The following is a 13,889-nucleotide window of genomic DNA, read 5'->3' on the forward strand; positions in this document are numbered from 1 at the left end:
TACTTGCCTTTTCCTTCCTAAAAGCAGTATATACAAGGAAGATAAGGAGCAAATTAAAACCCAGAACTCACACCAAGGCCTTTGGCTGAGCAGAGCAGAAGCACCAACTATGATACCAGCAAGTTTTTAAAGCTTTGTTTGTACTTCTCCTCCACTGGACCAAATTCTCACACCGAGGTCCCTTTATTTTCTAAAGTGATGCCACAGGGTCTTAGAATAAATATAACTCAGGTCCCGTTGGTCTGAAGGTTGGGCATTGGCCTATGGAACTGAGCTGTATAACTAGGTGTGTGTAATGCAAAAGGAGAGAGGAAAAAAAAGGTATCCGTTAATTTGTTGTCAATATGGAACTAGGAGGAAAGCATATGCCAAGAATACTAGTCTTAAGTTCAATTTTTAAGAGCTGTTTATATTTAGTTCCTGAAAATGATCTATGGAGTATATTGATAGTCACTCTAGAATATATTTCTATTCCATAGCAATGGAAAAAGGCTGAGATCCTGTTGAGAAATCCAGTCAATTTTTGCAGAATTACTTGCCTTTGTCACAACCATCTCCTTCCAAAAACTTTGGAAGTCTTATTCTGAGCCCCAGGGTTAGGTTGGAAGATCTTTTGGGAATGACTCAAAGGACAGGGAAGCAGGAAGATCATGCCAACCCTTCCTTGCGATTTAGAAGGGATCCTGATGGTCTAAGGAGTACTTTGATGCAGCACATTCCTGGTGAAATTATAATATACCACAACCATCGGTACTCGAAAAACTAAAGCAGCATCTTTATTTTATCAGTAACAATCAGTATAAAAGGTTTATTACAAAAGAGCTGTTGTGTTTACAATATATTATGTTGCTTCAAGCCAATGCAAAAAAATCCATACATTATAGATCTACTTTGTTTACAATATATTATATTGTTTGAATGGCACTACTGTAATGTATTGTTAATACAGAACACTCTGCAAAATTGTAAAGACCAAAAGTATTATTGAAATGAGTTACGCATTCTTTTTAAATTAAGATTTTTTTATATCCTTTTTTAAGATAAAAATGTCTAAATGCACAATAGTAAAAATAACCCTGACTTATGCTTAGGTAAACTACCTCTGTAGTCACTGGACTGATGCAGGTTAGCATCTATACAGTTCTCTGCTGGGATGCTGTTTACATTTTGGAAATATTTGCAGCTACATAATTAAGAAGACAGGTTTAAAACGTAACTGAAATATAGTACAAACACCATCCAAAGCACTGAAACAAGAAGCCTATATAATCGTGCTAAAGACGTATTTATAAAACTTAAAAGGAATAGTAAATATCAGCTCAGTGGTTTATAATGAAGCTAATAAAATTCAGGCCAGTAATCTTAACTGTAATGAACAGCATTTTAACATTCAACACATGAAAGGTTAATGAAGGCTGTGAACTTTGTGTAACATAAAACGTTTCAGATGTCTGAGTTCACCAGATATAATTGGATTCGGGTGGAACAAGCCTCTCTTCAGCCTTTTTAGGTGAAGGTGTGTGCTGTCTCTGCTTCGTGCCTGTTGGCCTCAGGGCAGTCATAATGCTGGCTCCATACCCTGAAAAATTATCCAGTTCAAGTGAAAACTACAAAAGCTGGCTGCTGGTACATTGTTAATATTTCAAATAGAAACCGTTTTCCCCATTTGAACATAAGGGTTTTAATGCACATCCCACAAGTCCCCACATGAAAGAATGAGGTGCCATGAGACAGAAGTTAATCATGAAAAGATGCACTCTGTGGCTTTTAGAGCAGGGTGATCTTATCCCATGATCGCTGCACTATTTCCTTACTTAAGACTAGAATACAGAACTGGTTTCACACATGTCCCACTCATGTTTGATGGATGGAGAGTAATATACAGTCATTAGAGACCAGCTTTAAACCAAATTATTGGTTTAGTTATTGGCCATCAGTTTCAACCTGTGGGGAGTCAGTGTTAATAATGTAAATATTTTTTGTTTAGAATACCAAGAAATAGAATAGCAACAACAAACACCTGGAGAATAAATAAATCCTGTCTGACACAGCAGCTTTGTTGTTGAAAACAAAATGCGAATTACAAGTATTCATGTTATAACTCTTTCTTATTTTATTTACAAATGTGATTACAAATGGGGAAAAGACTTCGAAAATCCAAATCTTAAGTTAGTGTTCTATTTTACAAATTTTCCTTCAGGAGACTGCTTTATTGCGAAGCCATTCCCTCAAACCAAATGTGTTCTTTTTCAGCATTTTCTTTTTTAACTCTGTATTTTTATAACTTTTCAAGGCCACTGATATCACCATAGCTTGCCTTTCTTTGAGATTAAGTGTGAGCCCCTTCTCTGGACTGGGAGAGATTTGGTTTTATTTGTAGAAGGTGAAATGCAGATCAGTACAAAGTGTCCTCAGCTCCAGTTTAGTTCTACTTGGGCCCTTAATACTGGGCCCCTTTTTGTTGTTTCTATGCTGGCAAAACTCTCCATGCAGTGAGAGTTTTGCCTCCATAGAAACTGCAGGACAATGTCCATTCTTTAAATCAACACGTTCATTAATGTTGGTTTCAAAGCCTTGGAGCTAACACTAGTGTTCAAGTACAGCATCCTGGTGGTAGAGCTTTCATACTATGCAGTTTATTTTACTTGCATGGTTAATTGCTTCTTTTGGGGCAGTAGCGTGTATATTTATTCACAATAAAGAAAAAAGTTCACTTGCTAGCTGCTGGCTGAACTTTACAGATGTGTTTCTGAAAGATGGTATCAAACCTGGTATGGATTTCCATACACTTTTTTTTTAAGCCTATAAGGCATGTAGTACATTTACTAATAGACTTATGCCTTTTTTTAACAGGAGAATATATAGGCAAACAAATATACTAGCCAACTACAGAACAGATTCCGGAATCTTAGTTTTACAGTATAACCTATTCCTGTTAGACTGTTTTAGTGCTTTTATAAAAACATCCATAGTTATTTTAATTCATTTTAACATGATGTATAGGTCCTCTAGCTAATGAATCAGTGGTGTCAACTAATGCTCCACTAATGGAGCTATTCTTTCTTCTCAGTTCTGCTGTCTGTTGGCTGTTACTGGTAATTAGGGGTGTGCAAAGTGGGCAGTATCCAATTCGCATTGGGATTTGGCCCGATTTGGGGGACAGTAATTCGATTCACTGATTTACATCAATCTCCTGATTCAATTCAGCTAAATCTGAAGATTTGATTCTGATTCAGAGATTCAGCCACAGACACAATTTTATATGTTTTTTCTACATACCTCAAGGTACCGGGCACGGCTCGTGAATGCTGAGATGGTGGGGCAAATGGAGCGTTTCATGGGAGCACGGGGGAGTCCCCCACGTGCTTGGTGGCAGACCCGGAAGTGGACCAGATGTACTTTCAGTCCACTTCCAGGTCTGCTGCTGAGCACGCGGGAAACCACTCTTCCCCCCCGCCCACAGTTTCCCGGGTTGGTGATCGGCTGCAGGGGGACCTTGGGTGCTCCCCCAGACCCAGGAGGCACCAGTTGCCAAGCTAGGGGGTAGGGGAATCCCCACACACTCTGCGGCAGACCTGGAAGTGGACCAGAAATACTTCTAGTCCATTTCTAGGTCCACCGCCAAGCACCCTGGGGACCCCCCTGCGCTCCTGTAGGACTCTTCATCTGCCCCACCTTCTCAGCATTCACGAGCCGCCTGGTACCTTGAGGTACATAGAAAAAACATATAAAGCTGAATCTATGACTGAATTGTCGAATCTCTCTGAACTGAATCAGAGGCTTCCAATTAGATTCAGAGAGATTAATGGGTCTCCTGATTCAATCGGATTTGGAGATTTGGCTACTGAATCAGGCCAAATCTCCTCTGAATCAAATCAGCAACTGAAGCTTTACACAGCCCTACTAGTAACATAACTCCTATTTCACAGTCTTGTAGGCTGTTTTAACTCTAGCTAAATGTTAATTCAGATGAGGAAATAACTTTCAGTGAAGCACTGGCTGCACTGTTAAGATGCTCAAGAAGGCTTGTGTTTTATGAATCTGAAAGAGATGTACACCTAATTCTAATGACAACAGGACTAAAGAAACAGCCTCTCTTGATTATTTGTGTGTCTAGTTTGCTGGGGGGGTTTAATACGTAATGGCAAATGTATGATATAGCAAATTAATGCACATTTCAATAACTTACATTTGCTTTTGCTTCAATCTTAAACTGAATAATATCACCATAGGCCCCTCATGTATTAGCAAAGTTTCTAGTTCAGGGGTCAGTGACATTTTTGGGCAGAGTGCCAAAACCTCCCAAAATCTCGCCTTGTAAGATGTTGGCATGCCAGGGGTGGATGGAGGGGAAGCCATGATGGGCCCGATCCTTATTGTGGCAGTGCATCCCTGGTCCTTTCCCCACCACTAGTCCCAAGGCGCATGTGCACCCACTGCTGGCACTGTGCCGAGCCAAGGCTTCACGGACCCTGAAGCAACTGCTCGTAGCCTCTCCATTGCCTACTGTGAGCAGCCCAGGCTCCGTGGCCAGTGGAAGCGGCTTGCCAAGAACCTGGGCCGGCTGTGGCATTTACAAAGTAAAATGGCTTCTTAAGTCGCACTCTAGCACGTGCTGGGGGTTGCTAACCCCTGTTCTAGTTTATTTTTACCTACAAAAAATGTGTTGTGTTATATGCAGTGATATACCCTACCACCTGTCTCCCCCTTTTCAAAATTCTAGCTCTACCCATGTCAGAAATCTGTCTTAATAATTTGTTATTAAAGTAATGTTTGCCAATATGTAAAACTGACTTTGAATTTATCACTTGGATGCATGCAGCCATATATATATATATGGCTGCATGCCATATATAAAAAAATCTTGTTTTTATAATTGTTCATTATTGATGATAAATTTTGGAGAATCCAAGTAAAAATTCACCACTAGTTTAACTCCATCAAATCAGCATGTGTCTACATATAGGCTCATAAGAAAGTGGGGCTGGAAGGGACCTCATATGTTCATTTACTCCATCCCCAGCTGTTGACCCTTGGGCAGGGTGGAATTTTACATAAATGCTCTTCAAAATATTTCTGCCATTTCAAAATGTCCTTTTTTTCCCCAAACTGTCAATCATCTCTAGAAACCCATACAGGTTGTTTTTTGTAAATGTATCTCCAATATTCTAATTTTCTGATCCAAAGTCCATTGAAGTCAATGGGAGCCTTGGAAGGCTCTGAAGCAGTTCTACCTTATGGGCAGAATAAAAGCCAGGTCATTCAGAAATTGTGCTAGTATCCGTTTTTAGAATTCCTAATAGATTAATGTAAATAGAGTAGATTTCTGTTTTATTCATTGTTGTTATTATTATGCAGCTTAATATAGCACATACTGAAAATATTTGGGATAATGAATTATTCTTGTGCCTTTTTTTTTTTTAATGAACGGAATATTAGCTGAAGGGACTGTTTTCATTAGTGATTATCCTATAGCTTTGAACTAGTCATTTGCCCACAGCTGAAAACTTGTGAGAGAGCCCAGTATGTATTCTCACTTACTCTTGTTGCAGTGCCTTCCATGCCAGCCTTCTTTGCACTGGCATTTATTAGGTTCAACACAGGTTCCATACAATCCACAGCCAGGTTCACAGACTGCTGCAATCAAGGGGGAGCATACATTTATCACTTTCTTGATATTCCATTCAGAGACAGTTACCCAATTCTTTTCCAGTTAGTCTTTGGAATATGCTAGCTTTGGCATAGGCCAGAGCTTTAGCTGTGAATCTGTTATTGTAAATTGACTGTGTACCAAGTTCTGAAAATTACTTGTACCAATACTGAAGTAAAAGACCTGATTCAGCTCGCTCTCATTCTAGTGCAAATCAGGACTGACACACTTGAAATCAATGGATTTACACCAGAATAAGTAAGAAGAGATTAGGTAGACTATAGTTGTGTTCATAAAAGGCAGATTTCCAGTAAGATTGTAATATTACAAGGTCTTTAAGTTTTATTATCTTGTAACACATGCCTGATGATATTAATACTGATGTGTTATTGCTTTAAAGAAGCTCATAATGTTGAAAAGTTTTAAAAATAAGTTTTTGTTGCACTGCTCCTTTACCTGTACTGTATAAAGCATGTCCAGGAAGTAAATTAACTTGAACAAACCTGGCAGCATGCAACATACTGATATTACTAAACTATATACTGTGTTGCTATGTTATTGAACTTATAAGGATTGATGGAGTGGATTTAGAACTTACGCTTGGAACAAAGATCTCCTTGGTAACCTTTGGAGCACTTGCATTTATTTTTACCAGTACATTTGCCTCCATTTCGACATGGCTGATGACATTTGCCTAGAACAGGAAGTGTGAAAACAGTTATGTTAATATTCCATTTTTGTTCAAAAATAATTACAGTGGGAGAGAGGAAGGTCACTGTTTTAAACACTGTTTGTGAGAAACTTGGTGGACCATGTTGATCAAGAATCTTTTCTGCACAGTATGGATTTGGTGGAGGTGAACTCTTCTAGGCACAGATAAGCTCTGCTTTTTCAAAGATTCATGTGAGCATGTAGGTAGCATGAAACTGAGGCCAGAAATGAGCATGGCCAAGGGCTATGTTTCGATACAGGTTTTGGGTGCGCTTATACCACTGTGATTGTGGAAATACAGTCCGCCATTTCTCAGAACTGTCCCTGTCCCCATACCTGCCCAGGAGAGAGACCAGCTTTCTGCAGTTAATAACAGGGAGTATTGATATGGACTGCAGGCAGCTGAGCAGCACGCAGCCCTTGTTTACTTGGAAGATAAAGAAGGACATGGGGGAGATTTTAAACAACAGAGCTCCTCAAAAACTGAACAAATGTTCAGTGTGGGACATAAACAGGCTGAGCCCAGGGATACCATGGTTTTGTAGAATTTGCTACAAGACCCATTCCACACTGCTCCACAAACTCAATTTTCACTTTTAAAAAGTTTCTCGGTCTCACAGTAGTGAAGAAAAGCTTGGAAAGGAGACCAGAATATAACCAATGTTAAATTAAGAGCTGGTTGAGAATTTTTCAATGAAACAGTTTTGTTTTGTTTTTCTTTCTGGAAAACAGTAAATTGTGTAAAACAAAGCTTCTTGTGGGAATATGCAAATAGCCTGGATGAATACCCAGTAGCTGGGGCACATACCCACTTCGGGGGAGAGTCAGATTCATGTGCATGCTCCATGTCGGAGATTTGACTCGGGTCTTCTATATCCCAAGTGAGTGCTGCACCCCAGAAGTTTTTTGGTTTCTTACTCTCACATTTTATCAATGAAAATTTGAAAGCTCCTGGGGTAAAATGGGATTTTTCAAAAGCTTGTTTGGGGTGATAAAATAGTTTCCTGTCCATGCTAGTATTAATATTTGGCAGAGTTTGCAGACAGCCTGAAACAGGAACAGAGAACTGCCTCATTTCATTTTTTTGGGAATTACTCTGTGTGCTGTACTTGCACATAAAATATCAACCCTGTTAACTATTTCTCTGCTGATTTACTGTAGCAATAATACCCAGTTAAAGGGCTAATTTCATCATTACAAAGTGACCCTCTAGATGCTAAAACCCCCTCCCCAGCTGTCAAAACCCCAAACTACTGAGATGCATGCATATGTTGTCAAATACAAATGGAACATTTTTCTCTAATATATAGATTGTAGCAGCCCAGAACCAAACTTCATTACTAGTCTATAAACAGTCCTGCTGAGGAAAGCTGCCACATCAGTACAGTTTCTCTGCAGAAGTGCAGGGAAAGTGAACACTTTTAGTCATTCTGATTTACAAACATTTGCACTTAAAGCAACTACTTTAAGCTGAAGGGTAAATTGCTCAGGAAATCTGGAGGCCATCTATCCTCATTCTCAGTTTGAAATGTGGAGAATGTAAGAAAAATGTTGTGATCTTTCAGACTGTACTATGTTACACCAAGGATGCATTTGGCCCCAGCCCTGTTCGATTAACTGTGGGCTAAAATATTTTTATGGAACAGAGCAAAGGCTAAATGCTATCCACAGATCTGTTGGTGGAACAGAATCTAAGAGAGGGAAATGGAAAAAGTGACAGAACAATTGGTGAAAGATGGAGAGGAAATAATAAAAAAATACTATACTCTAGGCTCAGACTGAAACGCTAATTAGAGGCAAAATATAACTATAGTAAGAAGAAACCTGGAAGGCTTAGCAACTGCTTGTTAGTATTGTGAATTAAGGTTAGTAAATTTCCCAGGAGTCTTAGTGACTCCACTGTTAGAGGAGCACTCAAAATCTTTAAACAATATATAAAAAAAAAAATATCTTTGCAATTCTCTAAAGATGGCTTTCTGCCTATTGCAAAGCTTTTCTCCCCCTGCTTATTCCAAGACCTCCATGACTGAATGTAGCTGGCTCTAGATCTAAGAAAACAGAACGAGGGTTTTTTTCTTCTGATGTTTATAAGCCTTGACTAGCATTTTTTCCTCAGTCTCCCACTGCTCCTGCTGGTACGGTTCAGGCAGACGGGCAGTATTTAAGCAATCATGAGCCCAGCCCTACAGACTGGTTGTGCCTAATTTTACTCCTTCCCATTGAACTCCATGTATTCCCAGCTTAAGTCCTAATATATTTTGGTCCTCTTTTCTTGGAATTGATTTACTGCTTGGATTTTATTTTAAGCCACTTTAGCCAGGTACAGACATTACACTTTTACTGGTATAAGTGATTGGAAACTGGTCTATACCTGTTCGAGAACAGAAGTTCGGCTGGTTTAAAAATGTAAGAACCATGTAACTGGTCTAAGATTTCCTCACCTCCTCTTCACTCCCCCACCCCACCAAAGGGCAAATGTGTGTTTTCGCTACTAATCTAAACTAAGATGCTTACAGAAAATTGCATAACTTAGATACTGCCTCAAGCTTTTTGAATGTCTGTACCCAGCCTTCATGTTTACTCGTGTAAATAAACCTGCACGTATACCAAAGTTTTTGAGGGAGAAGACTACATAAGCCCTGAATCGAGTTAGCTGACACACTGGTTAAAATCCAGGGCTAGGTACAGACATTCAAAAAGCCTGAAGCAAATCTCAGTCTAAGTTATGTGGTCTTCTGTACGCAGCATAGTTTAGATCACTAGCGAATGGAGCACCACCCTTTGGCCAGTTGAGGGGAGGGCAAATCTTAAACTGGGTTCTGCCATTTTTAAACCAGTCTGTGTGTGCTGAACTTCTGTTCTGTTATGGGTATAGACCAGTTTCTGATCACTTACACCAGTAAAAATGTAATGTCTGTACTGGCCCAGAGGTCAGGGTGTATTAGACCTGCTGGCAAAGATGCATTACTGGTAGAACAACAAAAGTTTAAGGAAAAAATGTGAATATGGTCCCAGCCTTTGAGGAATGAACATGTGGCAAGATACAATTTTAAAACAAAAAAGGAGGCATGACTCAGGGGGTCCTGTTTAAGACAGTTGCATTCTAGACTGATTGAACTGTGACTGTACCTATTACCAGGTAACTGAATACTGTGTTTTTACAAGGATGAATCATTTTAGGATATCAGATCAGAGATTTGGTTTTCAATAGTTGGAGGTTTTAGAAATGCAAAGATTCTTATACCCTGTTAGTGGCTGATTAGGTGAAATAGCCTTTTATGTTTTCTACTATATGATTTTATAATTTTTTTTAAAAGGCTGCTGACAAAGGGTACACATTCCTCAAGCTCTGAGTTAAACTGACCATTTTCATTTGACATTATGGGACTTCTTATGTGATTTGTCTGGAATGAGGGAAGAAATTAGATTATTAGTGTTGGATTCAGACTTGATGGCAACAGGTGCAAATACCGTGAAAATCCATGGAGTTAAACCTTAGACTAAGTCTGATTTTTTTTCCCAAATAATTAGCTTGTAAGGAACAGATACTTGTACCATCACTGTGCTGGAAGAACACATATTTATTTACATAACAACAACACAACCTTGCTGCTGTTGCTGATTTTGCAGCTGTTTCAGAACTAGCAATCCATAAAGCATAAAACAGTAGAAAATGTTTCCCAGACTGTACCTGCCTATCAATATGGTCAAGAATTGACATACTGTGCCATGTTTTGATCCTTTTTGTTATTTGCCTAGTTATTTACTTATCTTCTGATAAGTGTTTGTTGAACTGTTTGTTGCACTTTATTTGCCTGTGTTGTGTGGGATTTGGGGGGTTAAATTTCATGTACCGAGAGGTGCATTTATTTCATGGAGTGCATGACTATATGGATGTGAGACAAGCTAAGAAAAAAACCATACATATACAAAACCAAACCCCTCACCTTGCTCATGTGGATAGTCCCACTGAAACTGCTGAGCTTGCTTACATGAGTAAGAGGGATATTCAGCACTGAAATTTGTTAGTGGACATACAGTGCAAAAAATATAAATGTGTGTGTATATTTTTCAAACCAAAACACTGACACTCTGTCTAGGAATGGGGACGACTAAATTAATTCAGAGTTGTGAGAGAGTCCTTTTTAGTGAGATCAAATGCCTGACAGCTGACCTCCCAGTTTTGTACAGCACTGGCCACACCTCCATCCCCAGCTTTATGTAGAACAAGTTTGATTGACTGCAGACTAAAATATTCTGAATGGCTTTGATGCTAAGCTGCTGAAAATAGTAAGCCTTTTGATGTTGAGCACAAGAACGTTCAACTTGCCACATAAATGCAACTTAATACTGCAAGCTGAAGCTCTTAGCCTAAACAGTCCTCTGCCCTTTTTGCTTGAACTCCTCCAACAGCAATGGATATCTCCATATATCCCTTTCAGAATGTATGGCCTTAGTTCCAGTCTCACATGTGTAGGTATGAATTGCTATGTATTTTGAAAATATCCACTCCATGTAGATTTGCCACACTGGCATGACCAGACAGTGGTGCATGAGTGCTCAGGCTACTGCTGTGCCCGTATTGTACTGAGAAGAAGAAAAAAATGAAAAGAAATTAAGAATGTACCTTAATGACCAAACAATGATTAAAAACTCATCAGTTAGAAACAATGGGGAAGAACGCATTCACAATTCTGAATTGACTTCTGAGGGCCCCAGCCTGCTACTTGATAACCTCAGCTGTAAACTAGCACAGACGTGTGTCACTTGATCTTTCAGACACTGTAAACAGAACACACTTTAAGTCACGTGAAACAATGTAATGTGGAGACTCACTAATTTCACAGTGGTCTCCTTCAAATCCAGAAGGACAAATGCATTTTCCTAGATAGAAACAGGTCCCTCCATTGAAACAGGCTGTTGTGCAGTTAGCTAAAGGAAATAAAGCAAAATAAAATTAAAATTAAATTTTGGATGTAAATTATTTTGACCCTTACCTGTACAACTTTGCATTGCCTGGCCAAAAATTATGTAAAGTAATGTTTAAATAGCTGTATTAATATATTTCCACGTAGGTTATAAAGGAATAGTAAAATGCACTAACAGACCTGTAATGGCTGATAGACACATGCACACACATAGTTACTCTCCAACCCATTTCATGTCATACTCCAAATTAGATAAAGCTTGTGCTTGAACATCTGGGATTCACATGAATCTAACTAACAGTTTGATGCCAGTCAGAATATCTGGAGTATTTACATTAGATAGTAGGAACAACTTTCTACATTTCCCTTACTGCAATTTAAGCCTTTTACTTCTGTCCTATAATTTGTGGAAACATAAAACAATTGTGACCTCCTATATAACAACAAGAGTTAGACACCATAAATCAGTGGTTCTCAGCTCCTTTATACTCAAGGCATTCAAAATGAGAGTGCTCAGCTTTCACTCATTTCTTGACTATGAAAAAATTAATAAAGAAATACGTCTGTTACAAAGCACTTAGAAAGGCCACAACAGGTCAGAATACTTTTGATAAACTGAGAGATTTCAAATAGGAATACATATTATCTTGCCAATAATGTGTAGGTGTTTGCATACCTAACAGCGTTAATATTGCACAGCACCTTTAAAAGGAGCTCACAGCACCACAGTGTGCTGTGGCACCCCAAGTGAGAATCACTGCCATAGATGATATGTAGGGAGACAGTCGTGCTTTCTGCAATCTGTGACATTTTGTCAAGATTATAATATAACTGTTTCCAAGTGTATAGCATAGGTACAAATAGTTAAACACAGTGCTATTGCATTTGCTTTCTCTTACCTTTTGTAACCAACTTTCCTAGGAATATGAATGATTTTTCTATAAGTATTATGCCTGTGTCCTATTATCTCTCCCTTGCTGTCCTATTGAAGCTTCCAGGCTCAGGTAAGGTTCTCAAGTTTCTTTACAGACGGTATTAAACAACCTTTAAGATTATGACTTTAAGCTGATTATTCGCCTAACACTCCAACACCCTCTGCCCACCACTGAGAAGAAAATTACATGAGGGACAGTTGAGCACAGCACAGAAAGGTAGCAATAGGTAGTTTTAAATACGCGACTTACAGCTTTCAATTCTACAGTTACCTTTATCACAGTTGATGCCATAGAATCCAGGTGGGCAGATGCACAAACCAGGTGTAACACAGAGTCCACCATTCATGCAGCGGGGTGCACATAGAGCTAATTTGGAGAGAGTGAATGCAAATTACTGGGAAACTTACCAAAAATGACTATAGGATTGTATATTATAATTGAACATTCACAACAAAACAACCTTCTGGTGACCGTACCAAGTGTGCTACAATATAATACCAAATGTGTTCTAGTAAACTATGCCTATTAGTATATTAGGAGGGCTGACATTTGAAGAATGCAAGAAATTTGAAAAATGACTGATGTTTTAATCTTAAATTGTAAATATTTAGACCAAAAATTGCTCCGTATTCAAATTACTCCCAAACTGGAGGCTACAAACTGACTGTTTGGACTCCTGTAAATTCTTCAGTTGTTTTGGTGAAGAACCAGCCAAACGCTCAGTCACTTGTGTCTATGGATTAGGTCCATCTCGCAAAGTCTAGGCCAGGGGTAGGCAATGTTTTTTGGCCGGATTGCTGAAACCCCCCACAATGCCTACCTTGGAAGGTGCTGGAGTGCCAGCATGCCAGAAAAACAAATGAGGGCAGGGGGTATATGGCACGGTGCCCTGCTTGTGCCCCTGCCCTGCTGCCCCTTGCTCCCACCCAAAGCCCCTGCCCCCGAGCCCAGGCTCTGTGGCTGTCAGCAGCTGCCCAGGACCTGGGGCAGCTGCAGACCTCTGCCGCCTCGCGGCCGCGGGCTCCAGGGAGGCCGCACGAACCGGCAGCGCTCCCCGCCGCGCTGCCCTCGCCGCTTCCGCAAAGCGGCGCCGGGACCGCGCAGTGCGGGGCGCAGAGAGCTGCCGGCTCCGGCTCCCCCGTGTGCGCGGCTGTGCCCCCGCCTGCAGGGCAGCGGGGAGCCGGAGCCGGCAGCTTTCTGTGCCCCCTGCTGTGCCCCGCAGTGCCAGATGCCGGCACTGCTTTGCAGGAGCGGCGGCGAGGGCAGCACAGCGGGGAGCACTGCCGATATGCGCTGCCTCCCCGGGGCCGGGGCCGGGAGGCAGCAGGTGTTTGCAGCTGGCCCAGGTCCTGGGCAGCTGCTGACAGCCCGGGCTGCTTGCAGCAGGGCTTCCACGGGAGCAGCCCGGGCTCCGTGGCTATCAGCAGCTCCCCAGAGCTGCGGTTGGCTGCAGCTAGAGGGCTACAAACAGCTGCTGCCCTTCCACCCCGGCTCCAGACTCCAGGAAGGCAGCAGGTACCGGCACTGCACCCACTGGGGCCAGGGCCGGGAAGCCAGCAGCTGTTTGTAGCCTCCCGGTTGCAGCCGGCCCCGGCTCTGGGCAGCGGCTGATAGCCACGGAGCCCGGGCTCCGCCCAGCAGGGCTTGCAGCATGCCAGCTACCTG

At 40.9% G+C, this 13,889-nt stretch overlaps 1 protein-coding gene across 2 annotated transcripts in view; it reads right to left on the reverse strand.

Annotated features, from left to right (window-relative positions):
- Positions 1-753: 753 nt before the first annotated feature.
- Positions 754-13,889, reverse strand: part of WIF1 (Wnt inhibitory factor 1) — an 86,511-nt gene continuing 73,375 nt past the window's right edge. Inside the window, exons 6-10 of one of the 2 annotated variants that reach the window (XM_090042451.1) lie at positions 12,495-12,590; positions 11,198-11,293; positions 6,249-6,344; positions 5,542-5,634; positions 754-1,579 (exon numbers count right to left, since the gene is read on the reverse strand). In XM_090042451.1, the coding sequence (XP_089898577.1) occupies positions 1,458-1,579; positions 5,542-5,634; positions 6,249-6,344; positions 11,198-11,293; positions 12,495-12,590 (503 nt within the window). In that variant the 3' untranslated portion in view covers positions 754-1,457. Of the gene's footprint in view, positions 1,580-5,541; positions 5,638-6,248; positions 6,345-11,197; positions 11,294-12,494; positions 12,591-13,889 lie in introns of both variants that reach the window. The other variant, XM_090042450.1, reaches the window with a different exon arrangement.

The sequence above is a fragment of the Crocodylus siamensis genome, chromosome 4 (assembly GCF_052110815.1).
Source record: "Crocodylus siamensis isolate JL-2025a chromosome 4, ASM5211081v1, whole genome shotgun sequence".
NCBI lineage: Eukaryota > Metazoa > Chordata > Crocodylia > Crocodylidae > Crocodylus > Crocodylus siamensis.